The sequence below is a fragment of the Elephas maximus genome, chromosome 23 (assembly GCF_024166365.1).
Source record: "Elephas maximus indicus isolate mEleMax1 chromosome 23, mEleMax1 primary haplotype, whole genome shotgun sequence".
NCBI classification, from domain to species: Eukaryota; Metazoa; Chordata; class Mammalia; order Proboscidea; family Elephantidae; genus Elephas; species Elephas maximus.
In genome coordinates, this window is record NC_064841.1 from 67,822,748 (window position 1) to 67,839,952 (window position 17,205).

General features: G+C 39.8%; 1 protein-coding gene across 3 annotated transcripts in view; it reads left to right on the plus strand.

Annotated features, from left to right (window-relative positions):
- Positions 1 to 1,955: 1,955 nt before the first annotated feature.
- The window catches only part of ERCC5 (ERCC excision repair 5, endonuclease), a 34,799-nt gene continuing 19,549 nt past the window's right edge, over positions 1,956 to 17,205 (plus strand). The window contains exons 1-7 of one of the 3 annotated variants that reach the window (XM_049867668.1): positions 1,956 to 2,016; positions 2,337 to 2,574; positions 7,450 to 7,625; positions 10,178 to 10,293; positions 10,797 to 10,883; positions 12,272 to 12,332; positions 15,178 to 15,321. In XM_049867668.1, the coding sequence (XP_049723625.1) occupies positions 2,487 to 2,574; positions 7,450 to 7,625; positions 10,178 to 10,293; positions 10,797 to 10,883; positions 12,272 to 12,332; positions 15,178 to 15,321 (672 nt within the window). In that variant the 5' untranslated portion in view covers positions 1,956 to 2,016; positions 2,337 to 2,486. The other 2 variants (XM_049867667.1, XM_049867669.1) reach the window with 2 other exon arrangements.

A 17,205-nucleotide genomic window follows, 5' to 3' on the forward strand; every position in this document is an offset into this window, starting at 1 on the left:
GAGAAGTAAGCAGGAAGAGCCAAGAGGAAAGGAAACAAGTGTAATTCAAAGTAAAAAAAATAGGGTAACACCGAGGAAAGGAGGATGAGTTTATGCAGACTGCGTATTGACCATGCTCAAATTTTATAAGTCTTGATATATATGATCACTGAATAACTTGGCTTTCAAGTTTGGCAGTTATTAAGGAAAGACAGATTTACAGAGGCTGCTTTTCCAGAAATTTTAAGCAAGAGTTACTGCATACTTCTCTTCAAGAGCAATAACATTCCTGTCAGACTTGATTTCTTGGTCATCTCTTTTTAGGGATCTCCATAGAAGCATGAAGGTTCAAATCTTGGCTCTGTACGTGCTAACTGTATGACCTTGGGCAAGTTAAGATTAATTTTTCTATGTTTATTATTTGTAAAATGGGGGTGATAATAATACCTGTTTCTTAAAATGTTCTGAAAAATAAATAAGTTAATACATGTAAAGCGTTGAGAACAGTGCCTCAGGTATAAAAAGTGCCATTTAAGTGCTTTCTATTGTTATTATCCCAAAAGGTGTGTATTTTACTGCTCAGATTCTTTATAGAGAGCCCTTTAAACAGCAAAGAGCCAACTGATTGTAAATCAAATATACAGCCCTTAGTTACTGCTCCCTCAAAAGAATATTTTGTTTTCAAGAAATGCTGCTGTTGTTTTAAAAGCACTTAGAGTACTCAAATGCCCACACTGGCTATTTGTTTTTTACCCAGTTTTCAGGCAGAAAAAAAAAAAAAAAAAGCTAGTTTAGATGAAATTTTGTAACTCTTCCCTTTCCCACTGCTATTACTGTTTAATAACTATGCCACAGCATTAGGCCAAGCTCATACAGTAACTATACTTCCTATCTTGCCTTTTCCCAGACAATGGAGAGGCTCTGGCGGCTGCTCCGGGAACCAACACATTCTGTATCTCAGTTTTACCCAGAATCCATGTTAAATCACTGATCTCAGAACATCTCTAAGAAGGGGTGGCATCCTCGTTTTACTGGAGAGGACTGAGGCTCTCATTGGTGAAGAAACTTGTCTCTCACAGGTTATGTGCTGAGATGGGACCTAAACTAACATCTGTCTGACCTTCAAGCAAATTCTCTTTTAGTATGGTGCAAGATGCACTGCAGAGCTTTGTACTGGAGTCCCGAAGAGGTCATTTGGGCAATATTTATGGAACCCCTGCTGTGTCAGGAGTGGGGAATATGAGTCAACAAGATAGTTCTCTGCTTCAATAAGTTTAGGGTCTACTGTGGGAGAAGGAGGAGATAAAAACTGAGCAGTTATATTCATGTCAGTGAAACACAATTAGGAACAATTTCTGGGGATTACATTATATATGGAGGAAATGGAAAATACACTTAATTAGGATTATTCCTGAGAGATACTCAGTTGTAACTAGGTCAGCTAAACATGGCTACTATGCGCCATCTGTTGGGGCAGAGAAGTGGCTTTGCTTAAAGCTGATTTTTAGTATAGCTTTGTCATAAAGGATTCCTTTAAAAAATTACCTGCTCATTTCAATCAACCCTTTCACTCAGTTTTAGTCGTTCAATTTTGAATTAATGTGTGTGATAATACCACCATTTCTTGATTAACTACTAGTGCCAAATGCTTTGCATACATCACCTCAGATCCTTAATAAAATAGGCTGCTGGACTGGTTCCATGCCCATCTGACAGGTGAAGAAACGGAAGTTCTGAACAAATGTGACTGGAACAATGCTAAACATGATGTGTTATGGTCGGAATTTGAATCTGGGTCTGAGGGCTCCAAGAACTACTCTAGCAGTAAGTTTATCATTTGTGACCTCAAGCCGTGTAATCCTAAATGTCGATGCCGGAGAACACTAAAGGGTTAAGGAACCGACCTGATAAAAACCACGGAGCTCAACCCAATCACTTCCTGAGCGCGCCAGGCGCAGCATATATACGTCACGCAGGGAGGGCGTGACTTCCGCCCTGCGCTTCGTATTGGACGGAAGTCGGAAGGCCCCAATTGAGGTGTGGGTTTATTGACGCGCTCGAGGAGCCTGGCGGTAGCCGAGGCCCATCTTCTGGTTGTTTATGTCGCTTGTGCTGCCCCTCCTGCCCTATCTTCCATTCAAGTGGCAACTTTTGGGCCAAAACGCGGGGCAAGACCAGGACCTGTTCTCCCCGACGCTGGCCGTCCTCTGGTCCCTCCTTTCTTCCGGGAGGCTGTGTCAGCCGCCGGAAGTGCTCCTGCGAGCATCCCTCCCCCACATTCACGCTCCCGTGGATGTCGCTTTGCCCTGGAAAACCGTGTCTTTGTTTTATTTTATTTTTCCGTCCTTTCTGAGTAGGAGCAGGGAGCCTCTGACCGGCGTCCGTGGCGGTGGCGCGAGCCGCTGTAGGAGAGTTAGAATCCAAAGGCAGCGGCTCGGAGGAGCTCCTCCCTGGTCGGCTGTCTGCCGCGGACCCCGCTCCCGAGCTCTGCTGAGGACACCTGCCCCATGGGAGTCCAAGGGCTCTGGAAGCTGCTGGAGTGCTCCGGGAGGCAGATCAGCCCGGAGTCGCTGGAAGGGAAGATTCTTGCTGTTGGTATCCTTAATGCACCGGTGATACTTGGGATGCATTGATTTACATTCGAGTTTTACTCTCAGGTCTCGTTTGGGCGTAGAGTGGTATTTGTGGGGTGACGGTCTGACCCAGTGGGTAGCTATGGAATCTCCTGGACGTTCTTTTTTCTGAGTGTCTGCTTTTCCCGACTTTGGGATCAGACTTATTTATGGCCGGTGTGACGTGCCCCTTTGTTTTAGTTCTCATCTGTAAAGTGGAGTTGATGATAGTAGTTACCCACAGAGGTGGTATGAGGAATAAAGGAGTTATTTAAAGAGCGGAAGCTCAGGAGGGTGTTGGCATTGTTAAAATTACATCTTAAAATTATTATCTCGCAGGCATGTCAGGGCCGAGAACTTCCTACTATTAGTTTTGCCTACTGTACTGAATCTTGCTGTATTTGTTAGTGTGAAATAGTGATAATTTTTAAATAAAGTAAGTTTTTCGGCAATGATAATTATTTTCAAATACATATGTAATAAATATTTGGGTAATTTAGAAGTTTTGACATAGGGTACCTTGTGTGGGGAAAAGTGACGTTTGTAGTTTATTTTTTAAGACCCGTATGCTATTGCTGCCCTCCAGTGGTTTCTCCGTATCATTGCCGTCTAAAGATTTTCTTCATAGCCGTGGATGTGAATCCAGAGGAAGTGTCAGAAACCCTTAACACTTGAGCAGAGATTTAAACCATTTCATGTTGCAGTCTGTGCGAAGAAGTAAGAATTTGGAAAATCATTTAAATGACACATTAAGTTCAGCATTCTAATTTTTAAGAAAGTTGTCAAAATAAGGAACGATAAAACGTTTAATTCAGATTATTTTTAGAAGGCTCAAAGAGGTTGTCTTTTGGAATATGAAGTCATTTTTTTGGGTTAATTAAATTTTTCTGAAAGAGCGAATCATTTATCTAAGGAGGACTGTTAAATATGCTCTCGTTATAACGACAGCTCTCCCTGTATATGGAGAATATCTGATTGCCTGCTCTATAATTGATTTTACTTTGTTTTATTTTCATGGGAATTGAGACACCTGAAATATATTCAGATTTATTGTTTTGTTAGTAACAGTTTACTCTTTATTATACTAGGGTCTTCGTTTATTCTCGGATCCCTAAAATAAATGGTTTCATCTTTTTTTTAAGTGTCTTGTTCATTTACATAATAAATGTCTATGACAAATAATACAGAATTAACAGTTTAGCTTTGTCTCTTACCCACCTGAACATTTGTGAAATGCCTTTTAGTGTATTGGCAAAATAGTACACTCCATTTAGGCAGTGTATACGAATGGGGATTAACTAAATTTTACGTCACTTAACTGCAGACCTAAAGTAATTTATTTTTTGTTTCAAAATGTTATTCATCCTTTGGGTTTTGTCTTTAAAGTGATTTTTGGCTTTGCTGCAGATTTTAACTTTGCTAGCGCCAGAAGAGATTTAATTTTGTTTTGTATAAATTTATTGAAATTTTAGTTGTTAGGTGCCGTCCAGTCAATTCCAACTCATAGCGACCCCATGTACAGCACAACAGAACGAAACACTGCCTGATCCTATGCCATCCTCATGATCGTTATTATTGAAATTAGACATGTCAAATTATGTAAATATTTTCAGTTTGCTTAATTTTACATATTTCATACTTCACTATAAAAATTTCAAGCTAGAATTCTCAACCCTAGTTGAGAATGTGAGGATCAGCACTACCTATGGTTAATTAAAAAAAAAAAGACCCCATCCCAGTCCCTATGATTTAGAACTTCAAGCATATGGGGTTCAGTAATCTATATGTTTCAAAACTTTGTATCAGAGTCTGGTGGATTGCAGGGTTGAAAGCCACTGAAATTAGACTTTCTCAATTATAAAACTGATGGGCTGAGTAGAAACTTACTTAACCCTATACAGTAGTGTCAGAGAAAGCCAGGCATAAACGTTTATCCAGCACAGTACAGGTCTAAATCAGCACCACATCCCGCCTGCATCACTACCATGCGCTTTCACCTGGGCCCTCGTTACTAGCTTTGTAACTGGTTTCCTTAGAGTCTATTCTTTATTGTCCACCAGAAGGACCCTTAAGCCCCCTTCAGGAAACCTTCCAGTGGCTGTCGGAGATGCTGTATGACCCCACCAGAGTCTGTAAGGTCTGACAACCCACATTGGCCCCTACCGCTCCTCCTCTCACTGTTCTCTTGCCACGTTGGACGCATGCTCTGTTTCAGGGCATTCATGCTTGCTGTTGCCTTTGCCTCACAGTTTACTCCTATGTTCCTCTTTTCATTCAGGCCTCTGTTAAAATGTCATTTTTTTAGATAGGTCTTCCATAACTTAAGTAGTCCTTGGCCCTGAATTATTCTTTTGCCCCTTCACTCTGCTCTATTTTTTTCATGTCATTTGCCAATGACCTAACATATACCTGTTACTTAATTTTCTTGTTTGTCTTCCCTACTAGAATGCAAGTTTCCTTGGAACAGGGACTACGTCTGTTTCGTTCACTGTTACAGTGGTCACTGCTCAATCCCTCGAGTCTTAGATATGCCTGGCCCATGTTGTTAGGTGCTGTTGAGTCGATTTCGACTCAGATATTATGGAACAGAATAACAACAACAACAAAAATAAAACTAAAGAAAAGCAAGCTATTACTGTATTCATTTCTATAATACTTGAGTGTCAGTGTGTGTCATAGCAGTATGTGTCAGGCATATTTCATTGGGCGAATCTGCTGCAAAAGATCTCTATGAAGTATTAAGAAGCAAAGGTGTCATTTTGAGGATTAAAGTGTTCCTGGCCCAAGCCATGGTATTTTCAATGGGCTCATATGCACGCAAAAGCTGGGCAATGAATAAGGAAGACCAAAGAAGAATTGATGCCTTTGAATTATGATGTTGGTAAAGAATACTGAATATACCATGGACTGACAGAAGAATGAATAAACCTGTCTTGGAAGTACAGCCAGAAGGGTGCTTAGAAGCAAGGATGGTGAGACTCCTTCCCACATACTTTGGACGTATTATCAGGAGGGGCCAGTGTCTGGAGAAGGACATCACGCTTGGGAAAGTACAGGGTCAGCAGAAAAGAATAAGACCCTCAAGGAGATGAACTGACACAGTGGCTGCAACAAAAGGTTCAAACATGGCATCGACTGTGAAGGTCACGCTGACCTTTTGGTTAGCAGCCGTAGCTCTTAACCACCAAGCCTCCAGGGTTTCCGTGACAGGGCGAGCAGTGCACAAAACATGGTCCAGACAAGTTACGGAGCTCACCATCTTGGTTTCCCCCAACAAGATTGTAAATTTCTGAAGAGCAGGGACTCTTGTGTTTTGTTCAGTGCTGGATTCCCAGCACCAGAATTTGTTTTATGCATTGGGGAGTAGGATTTTATAACTGGAGGTCTTAATCTAAGCTGAGGAAGTGACCCATAAACTGAGACCTAAGGTTAGGAGATAGCGAGGCTAGGAGAGGGAGAAACTGTTAATAGCAGAGGACAGTGTGTGTAAGGAGACCCTGAAAGGAAGGAGCTTAGTAGGCAAGAAGTTTTGGGTATTATGCTAAAGACAGTGCAAAGCTTTCAAAGAGTTTTAACCAAAGATATAGTGGCAAAATCTAGTGTATACCTTCAAAATATATTAGAAGGTGGAATTGATAGGACCTGGTAATGGCTGGATGAAGGGAGAGTATATGAGATGACACCCAGAATTCTGACTCCTGCACCTGGGTGAATAAGAGTGACAGCCACTGATATGGGAAAAAGGAGCAGCCCATGGGAAAACAGTGAGCTGAGCTTTGATCATGTTAAGTTGGAAATGTCCGTGAGGAATTAGGTAGGGATGTTAAGTAGACTACTGGCCCCGCCTATTTGGGGTCAGGAGAGAGCTCTGGGCCAGACACAGACCTATTGGGATCTGCATCCAGAGGATAACAGCCATGGATGAGGCTGGGAGGCTGAGATAGCCCAGTAGGTAGTGAAGATGGGAGAAAAGAAGAGGGCTTCAAGAGATCATTGGTGAAGCTGGAGAAACTGCCAGAGACGTTGGGAGCAAGAAAACCAGCAGAGTCTCCTGTCCTTCTTTCTTATGGGCAATCTAAAAAAAAGCATTTTTTTAGAAAAGTTTAAAAATGCAAGAAAACCCCAAGAAGAAAACAAACTACCTATAATGTCAGTGTATCTAAGCTTTTAGTTTTTTAAATTTTGATAAATTACGTGTAAAACAATTTACATACTTTTGTAACCCGTTTTACCTCCTTTAATAACATTTTGTGACTGTCTCGTCACTGTATAAGCTTCTGCAACTTCCGTTTTTAATGGCTACTTAGTATTCTAGCAAATCAGTATATCATAATTTAGTTTTTAAAAATGACACATCGGGAAGCATTTAAATCATTTCCCGTTTTTCGTTATTTGTAAACACTCATTCTTATGAATAACTTATTGTGAATCCATGGTTATTTTCTTAGGATACATATCTGGAATTGGAATTCTTTGGTTAAATAGAATGCAGGTTTTTAAGGTTTTTGTGCTGAATTGGCAAGTTATCTGCTAGAAAGTTCATGCTAATTTACTGAAATTTTTTAGAGATCACTGGTTTTCTTATAAAAACAAGTCTTTGCAATTAGACTTTTTAAAGGATGCATCTGTCTTTGCAAGATAGTAAAATTCAGTATGTGGATAGTAGCGTACAATAAGGGTACAAATAAAGTTAACTGATTTCGGGGAAATTCCGTCAAGGCCAAACATTTTTCAATTTTATTTAAATAGCCATGAGTGTCTGGTGTTCAACATTTGGATGTTATCAGTTGTGAGGAATTGGAAATTGTGAGAACGGGGGAAGAGATCCGCAAATATTTGTCCTTAACAGTTCGTGCAGATATTAGCATTTGGTTAAACCAAGCACTTAAAGGAGTCCGAGACCACCATGGCGGCTCCATAGAAAACGCTCATCTTCTCATTTTGTTTCATCGGCTCTGCAAACTCTTATTTTTTAGAATTCGTCCTATTTTTGTTTTTGATGGGGATGCTCCACTGCTGAAGAAGCAGACTTTGGTGAGTGTCATCTAATTATCCTTTTCCTTCTTTTTCTGTACTTTAGGTGAAGGTGTACAGAACAAACTAGCTTCCCATTAGACAGAACACATATTGTTTTGTGACATTGGTTACCAACCCCATGACATGTCAACAGTGTCCCCTTCTCCACCTTGGGTTCCCTGTTACCAACTTTCCTGCCCCGTCCTGCTTTCTCATCCTTGCCCCTGGGCTGGTGTGCCCTTTTAGTCTCATTTTGTTTTATGGGCCTGTCTGATCTCTGGCTGAAGGGAGAACCTCAGGAATGACTTCATTACTGAGCTGAAAGGGCGTCCAGGGTCCTCCCTCTCGGGGTGTCTCCAGTCTCTATCAGAACAGTAAATCTGGTCTTTTTTTGTGGGTTAGAATTTTTGTTCTACATTTTTCCCCAGCTCTGTCTGGGACCCTCAGAGCAGTTGGTGGTGGTAGCCAGGGACCATCCTTTGGACTAATCTTTCCCTTGTATGTTTAGTTTTCTTCATTCTCCCTTGCTCCCAAAGGGGTGAGACCGGTGAAGTATCTCAGATGGCCACTCACAGGCTTTAAGACCCCAGATGTTATTCACCAAAGTAGAATGGGAACATTTTCTTTATAAACTATGTTATGTCAGTGGAGCTAGAAGTTCCCTGAGGCCATGGTCCGCACAGCCCTCAGCCCGATGATGCGGTCCCTCAGGAAATTTGGATGTGTCTCTGGAGCTTCCGTGAGCTTGCCTTGTACAAGTTGTGCTGGCTTCCCCAGCATAGTGTAGTGTCTTACCCTTCACGAAAGTTGTCCCTTAACTTATTGTCTATTTAGTGTTTTTCCATTCCCACCCCTACCCTCACTCGTAACCGTCAAAGTTGTTTCTTTTTGTGTGTAAACCTTTTCATGAGTTTTTATAGTAGTGGTCTCATACAGTATTTGTCCTTTTGTGATTGATTGATTCCCTTCAGCATAATGTCCTCCAGATTCATCCATGTTGTGAGATGCTCTGCAGTTCATCATTGTTCTTTTTTGTTGCATTGCACGCCATCGTGTATGTGTACCACAGTTTGTTTATCCATTCATGTGTTGATGGGCATCTAGGTTGTTTGCATTTTTTGTTATTGCAAACAATGCTACAGTGAACATGGGTGTGTAATTATCTTTTTCTTGCTGCATTCTTAGAAACAAAACAGAAAACTGATTTTCTCTGTAGAATTTTAGGAACTGAGACTGATTTTGAGACAGAGGCAATTTTATTTCAGCTACATTTTTATTTATCTTGAACAAATACACAATTGTTTTTTTGAAAAAAAGTTTAGTTATAAAGTATATTGTGAGTGAAATGAGAAAATTTAACTTTTAAATTACTGGAATTCTTACAAATGACAGTTTTCCTTTTAGAGGATATTCTTAGAGATTCTACATTTATTCTAGTTATGCTGCCATTATTTAGAGCATTATGAGATACCTCTTTGGGGAGTTTGTCCCTGAATCTGAGATTGGGTATTCTCAGTGATAACAAACCCTCTTTGAAAGGCGAATTGGATTTTTAGGAGTAAGCAGTGTTACATAGTGCCAAGTGGTAACTACAGTAGGTTATCAACAGAAGACATGTGATATGATATGAAAAAGTGAGAATTAATATCTTTGTTGTTCTGAAGGTAGTTTTAGAAAGTGAAATATGTTGTTATCTTTGTAATAACTGTTACCTTCCAAATGACAGCATCCATTTGGATATATGAATTTGTATGTTGCAAATGCTAGCTCATCATTTTATAATCATACCAGACAGAGATTATCTACTTAAGGGAGGATATAGGATAAAGGTAAGAATTTGTAAATCTTTGGGGACATTTGCTCCTTTAGTAAAAGTGTCTAGACTTGAATGTTCTAGTTTTTGGTTATCCAGGGCATACTCTGTGTCAGGAACTTTTCGGCAGGGTTAGAGAGGAAAAGAGAATGTCTTGATTATTTCTGCCTTCTATTCAAACATAAGCATAGAGACTATTCCAGTTTTCCCCTCCTTGGACATTTCTTAAAAGGCATTTCTATATATTTTAGGATTTCTTATGATGTAACCTTGAATGTTGAGGGACAGACTTATGAGTGGGGCCAGCTGGACAGCAGCTAACAGCAAAAACAACAATGTGTTTTTCTAAAAAACAGCTAACTTCAATTTGAGAAATTATCTTTAGCATAACAGTGACATTGTAAAGAATATATTGGTTGATAAAATAATTCCTTTGCAGCATTTACTTGATTGTATATCATTAAGTTTTAGGCTTCTTTGCAACATTAAGGAACATTCAAAGGCAGTAAATTAATAGTTTGCCACATACATTGTGTAGTAGCCAGTCCTTGAAATAGTTAGGTGGAAACTATGGGTATCCTTTGTACAGCTGAAACCTGAATGTGATTACATCTTTGATACAACAATTTGGAGGAGACGCTAAAACGGCCATAGTCTGAAAACTCAGACCAGCTAAGTTCTATGGGAGAAATATCACAGAAATGCTTTTAATATAGTAATACCTGCAAGTAAAATCTTACATCCATTCTTTTCACAGGCTAAGAGAAGGCAGAGAAAGGATTTGGCCAACAGTGACTCCAGGAAAACTACAGAGAAGCTCTTGAAAACATTTTTGAAAAGACAAGCTATTAAAACTGCCTTAAGAAGCAAAAGGCAAGACACATATTACATTGATCTTAAGGACTGTTTTTTTTTTTCAGGTTGGGTTCCTGCAGTTCCCCTTCCCTAATTTTAACTCTCAACTGAAAGTAGAGGATGAAATGAGCAGGAAATAGTAGGATGACATTCAGCCTAGTACCTTGAAGTTGTGAAAATTCTCCATTCTCTGGAAATTACCTTTGGTAATGAGAAAGAAAAGATGAAATGTTGCATTGCATACATTTTTTACTTTTATAATACTCCTCTTCGTGAGTATTGTTAAGGCTGTGCTCCATTCTCTGAGGGGCCATAGCCAGTTTCCTTTTTTCCCCAGCCTGTACTTATTTTGCAAAGCGGTGATCTAGCTCAGAGCTAGGTTAGTAAGGGGAGAAGTTCATTGCTGGTGTGTTTTCTCCTCCTTCACCTCCTGAGTAGGATTGGTGTCATCCATAGGTAGTATGATTAACTCAAAATACCACTCCATGTAATCTCTGTTTAAATATATGTGTATGTTTCAGAGATGAACCGCTGCCCAGCCTTACTCAAGTGCGGAGAGAAGATGACATCTATGTTTTGCCACCTTTACAAGAGAAAGAAAAAAATAGGTAAATGTTTAACTGTTTACAAGCATAATTGAAATTATTGCTGTATTCAAACAGACTTAAACCTTTTTATTCATCTATATGATAAGGCCTGTGGGAATGAAAGCACCTGAAGGATACACTCTGTACATCTTTCAGGATATTTTTCACAGGCTAAATTTTCTATTTGTTAACTTGCCTTTGTGTTTTGGTGATTTGTGATGGTTTTTGATACATTATTCTTTTCTATTCCAAACAGTCTCTGCTAGCACCGCCGATTTAAATTTCATAAAGACATGGATTTTAGTTTCCCTTGCACTTTGCTTCAGGTGCACATGCTGTGTCAACTTCTCAGTCCAGGATTGTCTCTCTTTACACCACGACACCAAGAGACCACATAGCCCATCCTGGTTGCTAAATCCAGTAGAAGCTTTTTAGTTCTCAGCTTCTTTGATTTCTTGGCACCATTTACACTGCTGCCTGTTGTCCTGTCTTCTCCGTACCTCTCGGATCACTTTTTCTCAGGCTTCTTTGTGGACTCCTCTCGTCTGGCTATCTGGTAGTTGTTCGTGGCTTCTGTGGTTGAAATGAAGGTGGAGGGCTAGAAGCCTTGACAGTTTGTCTCTGTCCCCATCTGCCCCTAGTCCTTTTCCAGGAGCTCCAAGAGGTCACATAGCTGTAGATTCAGCCCAGTTCTGTTTATCTCCATTGGCACCACCTTAGATTAGGTCACTATCTTGTTTTATCTGGATGGCTGTCATAGCTTCCAGACTTCTTTCTGTGTCTTTGTCTTTGATCTCACCCCTTTTGCAGTAGCCCCTCCCCACCTGAGTCCAATCTCTGCTTTGCGTTGCAGTGTTCTATTTAAAACACAAATCTGATATTGTCGTTTCCCTGCTTAAAACACTTGCTAGCATCTCATGTCTTTAGAATCAGACTTCAAAACTATGCTCTTCTCTAGCCATATCTTTTGCCTCTTCCATCCACAGGCAAGCTTTCTTTTCCTTATTTCCAGATGTTTGTAGAACTGATTTCCTCTGCTGGGAACACATGTCTCCGTGACTCTCCCCCACACTCTACACCTAGAAGCCCCCACTTTTTCATGGCTAATTCCAAGCAGTGTAATTGAAGGAGATTCCAGTAAGCTTTCATGACCTCCAAATTGGGGTGAGGTGGTGCTCCTCATTGCACCCATAGCAACCTGCTCTTTCCTGGTGATGATAGTTATTGAATTACATTGTAATTATTTACTTATAGTGCTTTTCACTAGACTGTAAGGTCAATGACAGCACAGATCTTGGTGCCTTGTTCACCATTGAGCTCCTGTAACTATCAGCACCTGTCACTGAAGAAATCTTTATGCAGGTAGTGATTGAAATCATAGATGTTGTAAACGTATGCTTGGCTTTCAGTTCAGAAGAGGAAGATGAGAAAGAATGGCAAGAAAGAATGACTCAAAAACAAGCACTACAGGTACTTAAATACTTTTTGAATTATTTAATTTTTAAATCTTTAAAAATATTTAAAAATTATTTTAAAATAAAAAATGATTTCCAAAATTAAATTTTAGAATACCTTTTGAATTATTATTTTGAAGGAATTTATTCTTTTATTTGAAATGAATGACATGAAAGTGATTCTCAGTGATGTAGTATGAATTCGTGAAAGTCTTGATAAAGATAAAGACAAATGCCTTCTTTATTTTGTGTGCAAATATGTATATGCATGTATATATGTGTATGTGTATACATGTATATATAAAATACGTGCACACCCCTACACACGTACATGGAATTTACCGTTACCTATGTCTGTTGTTGTTGTATGCCATTGAGTTGATTTTGACTCAGTGTGACCCTATAGGACAGAGTAGAACTGCCCCGTAGGGTTTCCAAGGAGCATCTGGTGGATTTGAACTGCTGACCTTTTGGTCTTAACCTTTGACCTTTTAGCTCTTAACTAGGGCTTCCCAAAATAGGGCCATTTTTCTTTTCCAACCAATAAGTAAATAAATAAAAATAATACATGCTTGTGTAGACAATAAATAGCTTCTAGTAACATTTTAGTATATTTTATGTTTTATTCAATTCATTTTCCTGTCTTCTGTATGGATGAATGTGTGTGTGTGTGTATGTATGTGAGAGTGTATTTAGGTGCGTGTATAGGTACCATAGAAACCCTGGTGGCGTAGTGCTTAAGAGTCCGGCTGCTAACCAAAAGGTAGGCAGTTTGAATCCACCAGGCACTCCTTGGAAGCCCTGTGGGGCAGTTCTACTCTTTCCTATAGGTTCACTATACTTGGAATCCACTCGAGGGCAATGGGGTTTTTTTTTTTTTTTTCTTATAGGTACTATATATATGTGTATATGTATGTCTTGCTTATGTTCCAGCTATCTATTGTTGCATGATGAATCACCCAAAAACTTAGAGCCATAAAACAACAGTTATTTATTTTCTTCATTTCTCATGCTTCTGGGAATTGACTGAGCTCAGCTAGGCAGTTGTCTTTTAGGGCATCCTATGCGCAAATGTAATCAGATTGTAGTTGGGACTGAAGTCACCTCAAAGGCTTCCTCACTTTCTTGTCTGGTGGTTGATCTGGCTGTCGGCCAGAACACCTGCACGTGGCCTCTCCACGTGGCCTGGGCTTTTCCACAGTGTGATGGCTGTGCTCCAGGAGCAGGCCTCTGAAGAGAAAGTGACAGGCAGTAGGAAGGCGTTGCCTTTTCCAGCCTTGGAAGCTGATGCAGCATTTCTTCCAGTGCACTCTCTTGGTCAGAAGTAAGTTATCAAAGCCAGCCCCCACTGAAGGGGAGGAGAATGAGGCAGGAAGAGCATCTGAAGAATTTGTGGACAGGTTTTTAAATCACCACCACAGATATTTTAGCGAATAACACTTTTCCAAACTGAAGTTGTACTCAATATACAAGACTGTTTAATAGGCATTTTTTTTCAAGTTTCTTATTCTAGGTGATAGCATTCTTTGATTCCCAAATTCACTATTTCTTATTTACTTGTATTATTTTCATACATCTAGAAGAAGACCTTTGAGCTAAAACCATGGGACTGATCCATGGAGGTTGTGCAATATTAAAATAGTAACTGATAGCAACTTTGGTGAAGAACATGGATCTTGTAGTGAGAAAGACCTACATTTCAGTCTGGGCTCTGCCCTTTACTAGTTCTGTGATCCTAGTCAAATTAATTAACTTCTCCAAGGCTTTATTTTATTTTATTTTTGTAGAACAGAAATAATAATGACAGCTTCCTCATAGGGTGGATGTGAGGGCTAGTAGGTGAAGCATGGGAAGTGGTAAGCATAATGACTGGCTGTCATAAGTGCCCAGTGGATTTTTACACACATACACATACATATAGGCAACCAGATTGTGTTACCTTATCTTGTATAGTAATGAAAAGCCTATTGCCCTCGAGTCAGTTCCAACTCAGTAACCCTGTATGACAGAGTACAGGTGCCCCATAGCATTTCCAAGGAGTGGCTGGTAGATTCGAACTGGTGACCTTTTGGTTAGCAGCCAAGCTCTTAACCACTGTGCCACCAGGGCTCCTATATAGTAATGAAGGGGTTTTAAATACTTCTGAAAATTAATTAAATTTTAGAAAAATTTTGCCTTTTTCGTTGCCTGTGAAATTTCTCCCTTTTAATTTCGCTTTTCATTTCAGGTTCAGAACAAAACAAAAGAAATAATTAAAAAATTATAAACATTCAAAATCATAAGGCTCTCCTTGCCATAGGGACTTTGCCCTTGCTGTTCCTTCAGCTTGAGAACTCTTTCCCGTTCACCCTGCGACAGGCACTTTGTTATCCTTCAAGTCTCTTTCAAATGTCCTCTTTTCACTGGGGCCTTCTCTATTTATCAAACAATTTTTTTCTTTTCCCTAATTCTCCTAATCACTCTCTTAGCCAATTAACCTGTTTTATTCTCTTCAAAGCACGTACTGTTACCTTTTTTATTTACTTATCATATGCCTTCCTGCATTGCTTAACACCCATTGTCCTTGAGTTGATTCCAACTCATAGTGATGCATTGCTTAAAGTGGGAACCTTATGTAGCTTGATCGCCACAGCACTCTAGCATCTAGAGTGGTGGCTGCACAGTAGAGGTGCCTGGTAAATGTTTTTTCCTTTTGAATGAATGAATGGCTACATTCCCTGATCTGCCTACTCACTTTGATGCCCGTCGTAGATTATGTACAACTATATATTTATGTCATAAGCGCAGTAAATATCTGTAATGTTGAGCAGAATTAGGCGTATAAAATGTAATTCTATGTTGTCACATTTCGCTCTTTACAGGAGGAGTTCTTTCATAACCCTCAAGCAATAGATATCGAATCTGAAGACTTCAGCAGCCTGCCCCTGGAAGTAAAGCATGAAATCTTGACTGACATGAAAGAATTTACCAAGCGAAGGAGGACATTATTTGAAAAGATGCCAGAGGTAAAATACACAGAATACGTAAATGCTTGGAATTAAGACCTTCACCAAAACTTTTCATTCAAAAGAAGAGAAAATTGATGTGCATTTCTTATAAGATACTTCAGTTTTCAGTAAACAGCGTTTGTATATCTCAGAGATTCTGTGAAGCATCATGTAATTAGAAGTTTGAACTTATAAACACTTTCTCAAGGAAGTGTTTCTTGACTTTCCACCCAAGACTATGTATGTCTTATCTCTGGCCATATGTTCTCATCGCACCTTGTAACATCTCTTTATAGCTCTTAGCATAATTAGTCTATTTCACCAAAATGTGCCTGTCTTTCTCACTTGTATTCTCAGCACCTAGCTCAGTATTTTTCACATAGTAAGTGCCCGTGTATGCTTAGCAGGCCAATTCTCAGGCTAGCTCATAAAAGATCTATTTAATTTATGACATAGGCTATCTTTAGAGTTCCAATAGGAGTATAGAATCAAATCAGAATGGAAAAATATGCTCTAACTTGGAAGTACAGGTACATTTCCCTCTTTGTGGACAGTGGTAATAGGGCTTCCTCATCTTGGAGCCTCTGGTGGTTCTTAGTGATTAAAGCCACAGAAAGCAGGGGTGGGGATGGCGCATGGAGTTGGGTTTTATTGAGCATGTCTCCCACCTCCTGATCATGCTATATACCATTATTTATTTTCTTTAGTTGGTGAATAAGTTTCTTTCCCTTTCTGCATCTACCACCAGTTATTTCTAACGTTGCTGCTAGGTGCTGACGAGTCAGTTCCGACTCATAGCGACCCTGTGTACAACAGAACAAAATGCTTCCTTGTCCTGTGCCATCGTCACCATCATTGCTGTGTCTGAGCCATTGTTGCAGCCACTCTAGTTCTCCTTTAATCTACTGTAGAAGAGAATATAATTTTTCAGTGTTACTATCTCTGGTGAATGGGTGTGGTGGTGGTGGTGGTATTGTTTTTTTCCTACAGATTTTTGAACGTTTTAGAAAGTGATACCAAAAATATGAAAAAGGCAGGAGATATTTCTTTACACATCACTCCCTCCTTTTTTTCCACTAAGAATGTGAAGGTAGGAAAATACTACGGCACACAGAAGTGATATTTTTTGGGTATACGAAGGACATTTACTCCCATTTCAGGGGAAAATCCCAGACTCAGTCTGTCTATCAGGCACTTTATTTCTTAAATGTGAAAGGATTCTTGAGTGGCTCTTGAAGAAATGGAGTTCAAGTAATGTAAACAGTAGTGGGAAGGAACGGGGGGAAAAAGAAGCAGCTCCTAGTGATCTGCTCTAGTTTATTCTTTCTGCCACCACATAGTCTCTTGGACTGGTAGACCGTGAGGTAGTTTGGGGTAGAGACTGAGTTGGAGCCATAATTTTGATAAAGTGGGGAGGTTCTAAGTCAGCAGGTTGGACCTTTGCATCATCTGTACATGGGGCAAGTGTAATATTGATTGTTGGAGCCCTGGTTGTGCCATGGGTAAAGCCATCGGCTGCTAACTGAAAGGCCGGCGTTTGGAAACTACCAGCAGCTCCTCAGGAGAAAGATGTGGCAGTCTCCTTCCATAAAGATTTACAGCCTTGGAAACCCTGTGGGGTCGCTGAGCCAGAATTGACTCGACGGGAGTGAGTTTTCTTTAAATATTGATTATAGTAATGATGGTAAGTAATAATAGTAATATTGATTATCATAATGGAAACAGTTTCATATAATTGCTAACAGCCTGCTTTTAACCCTGGATCTGCCACTTATGAGCCATGTGACTCCAGGGTAGTTACTTGACCTATTTAAGTTTCAGTTTCTTTATTTGTGGACTGGAGACATGGGTGTCCGTCCCATAGCTGGTTGTGAGAATGGGATGTGATAATACATGTAAGAG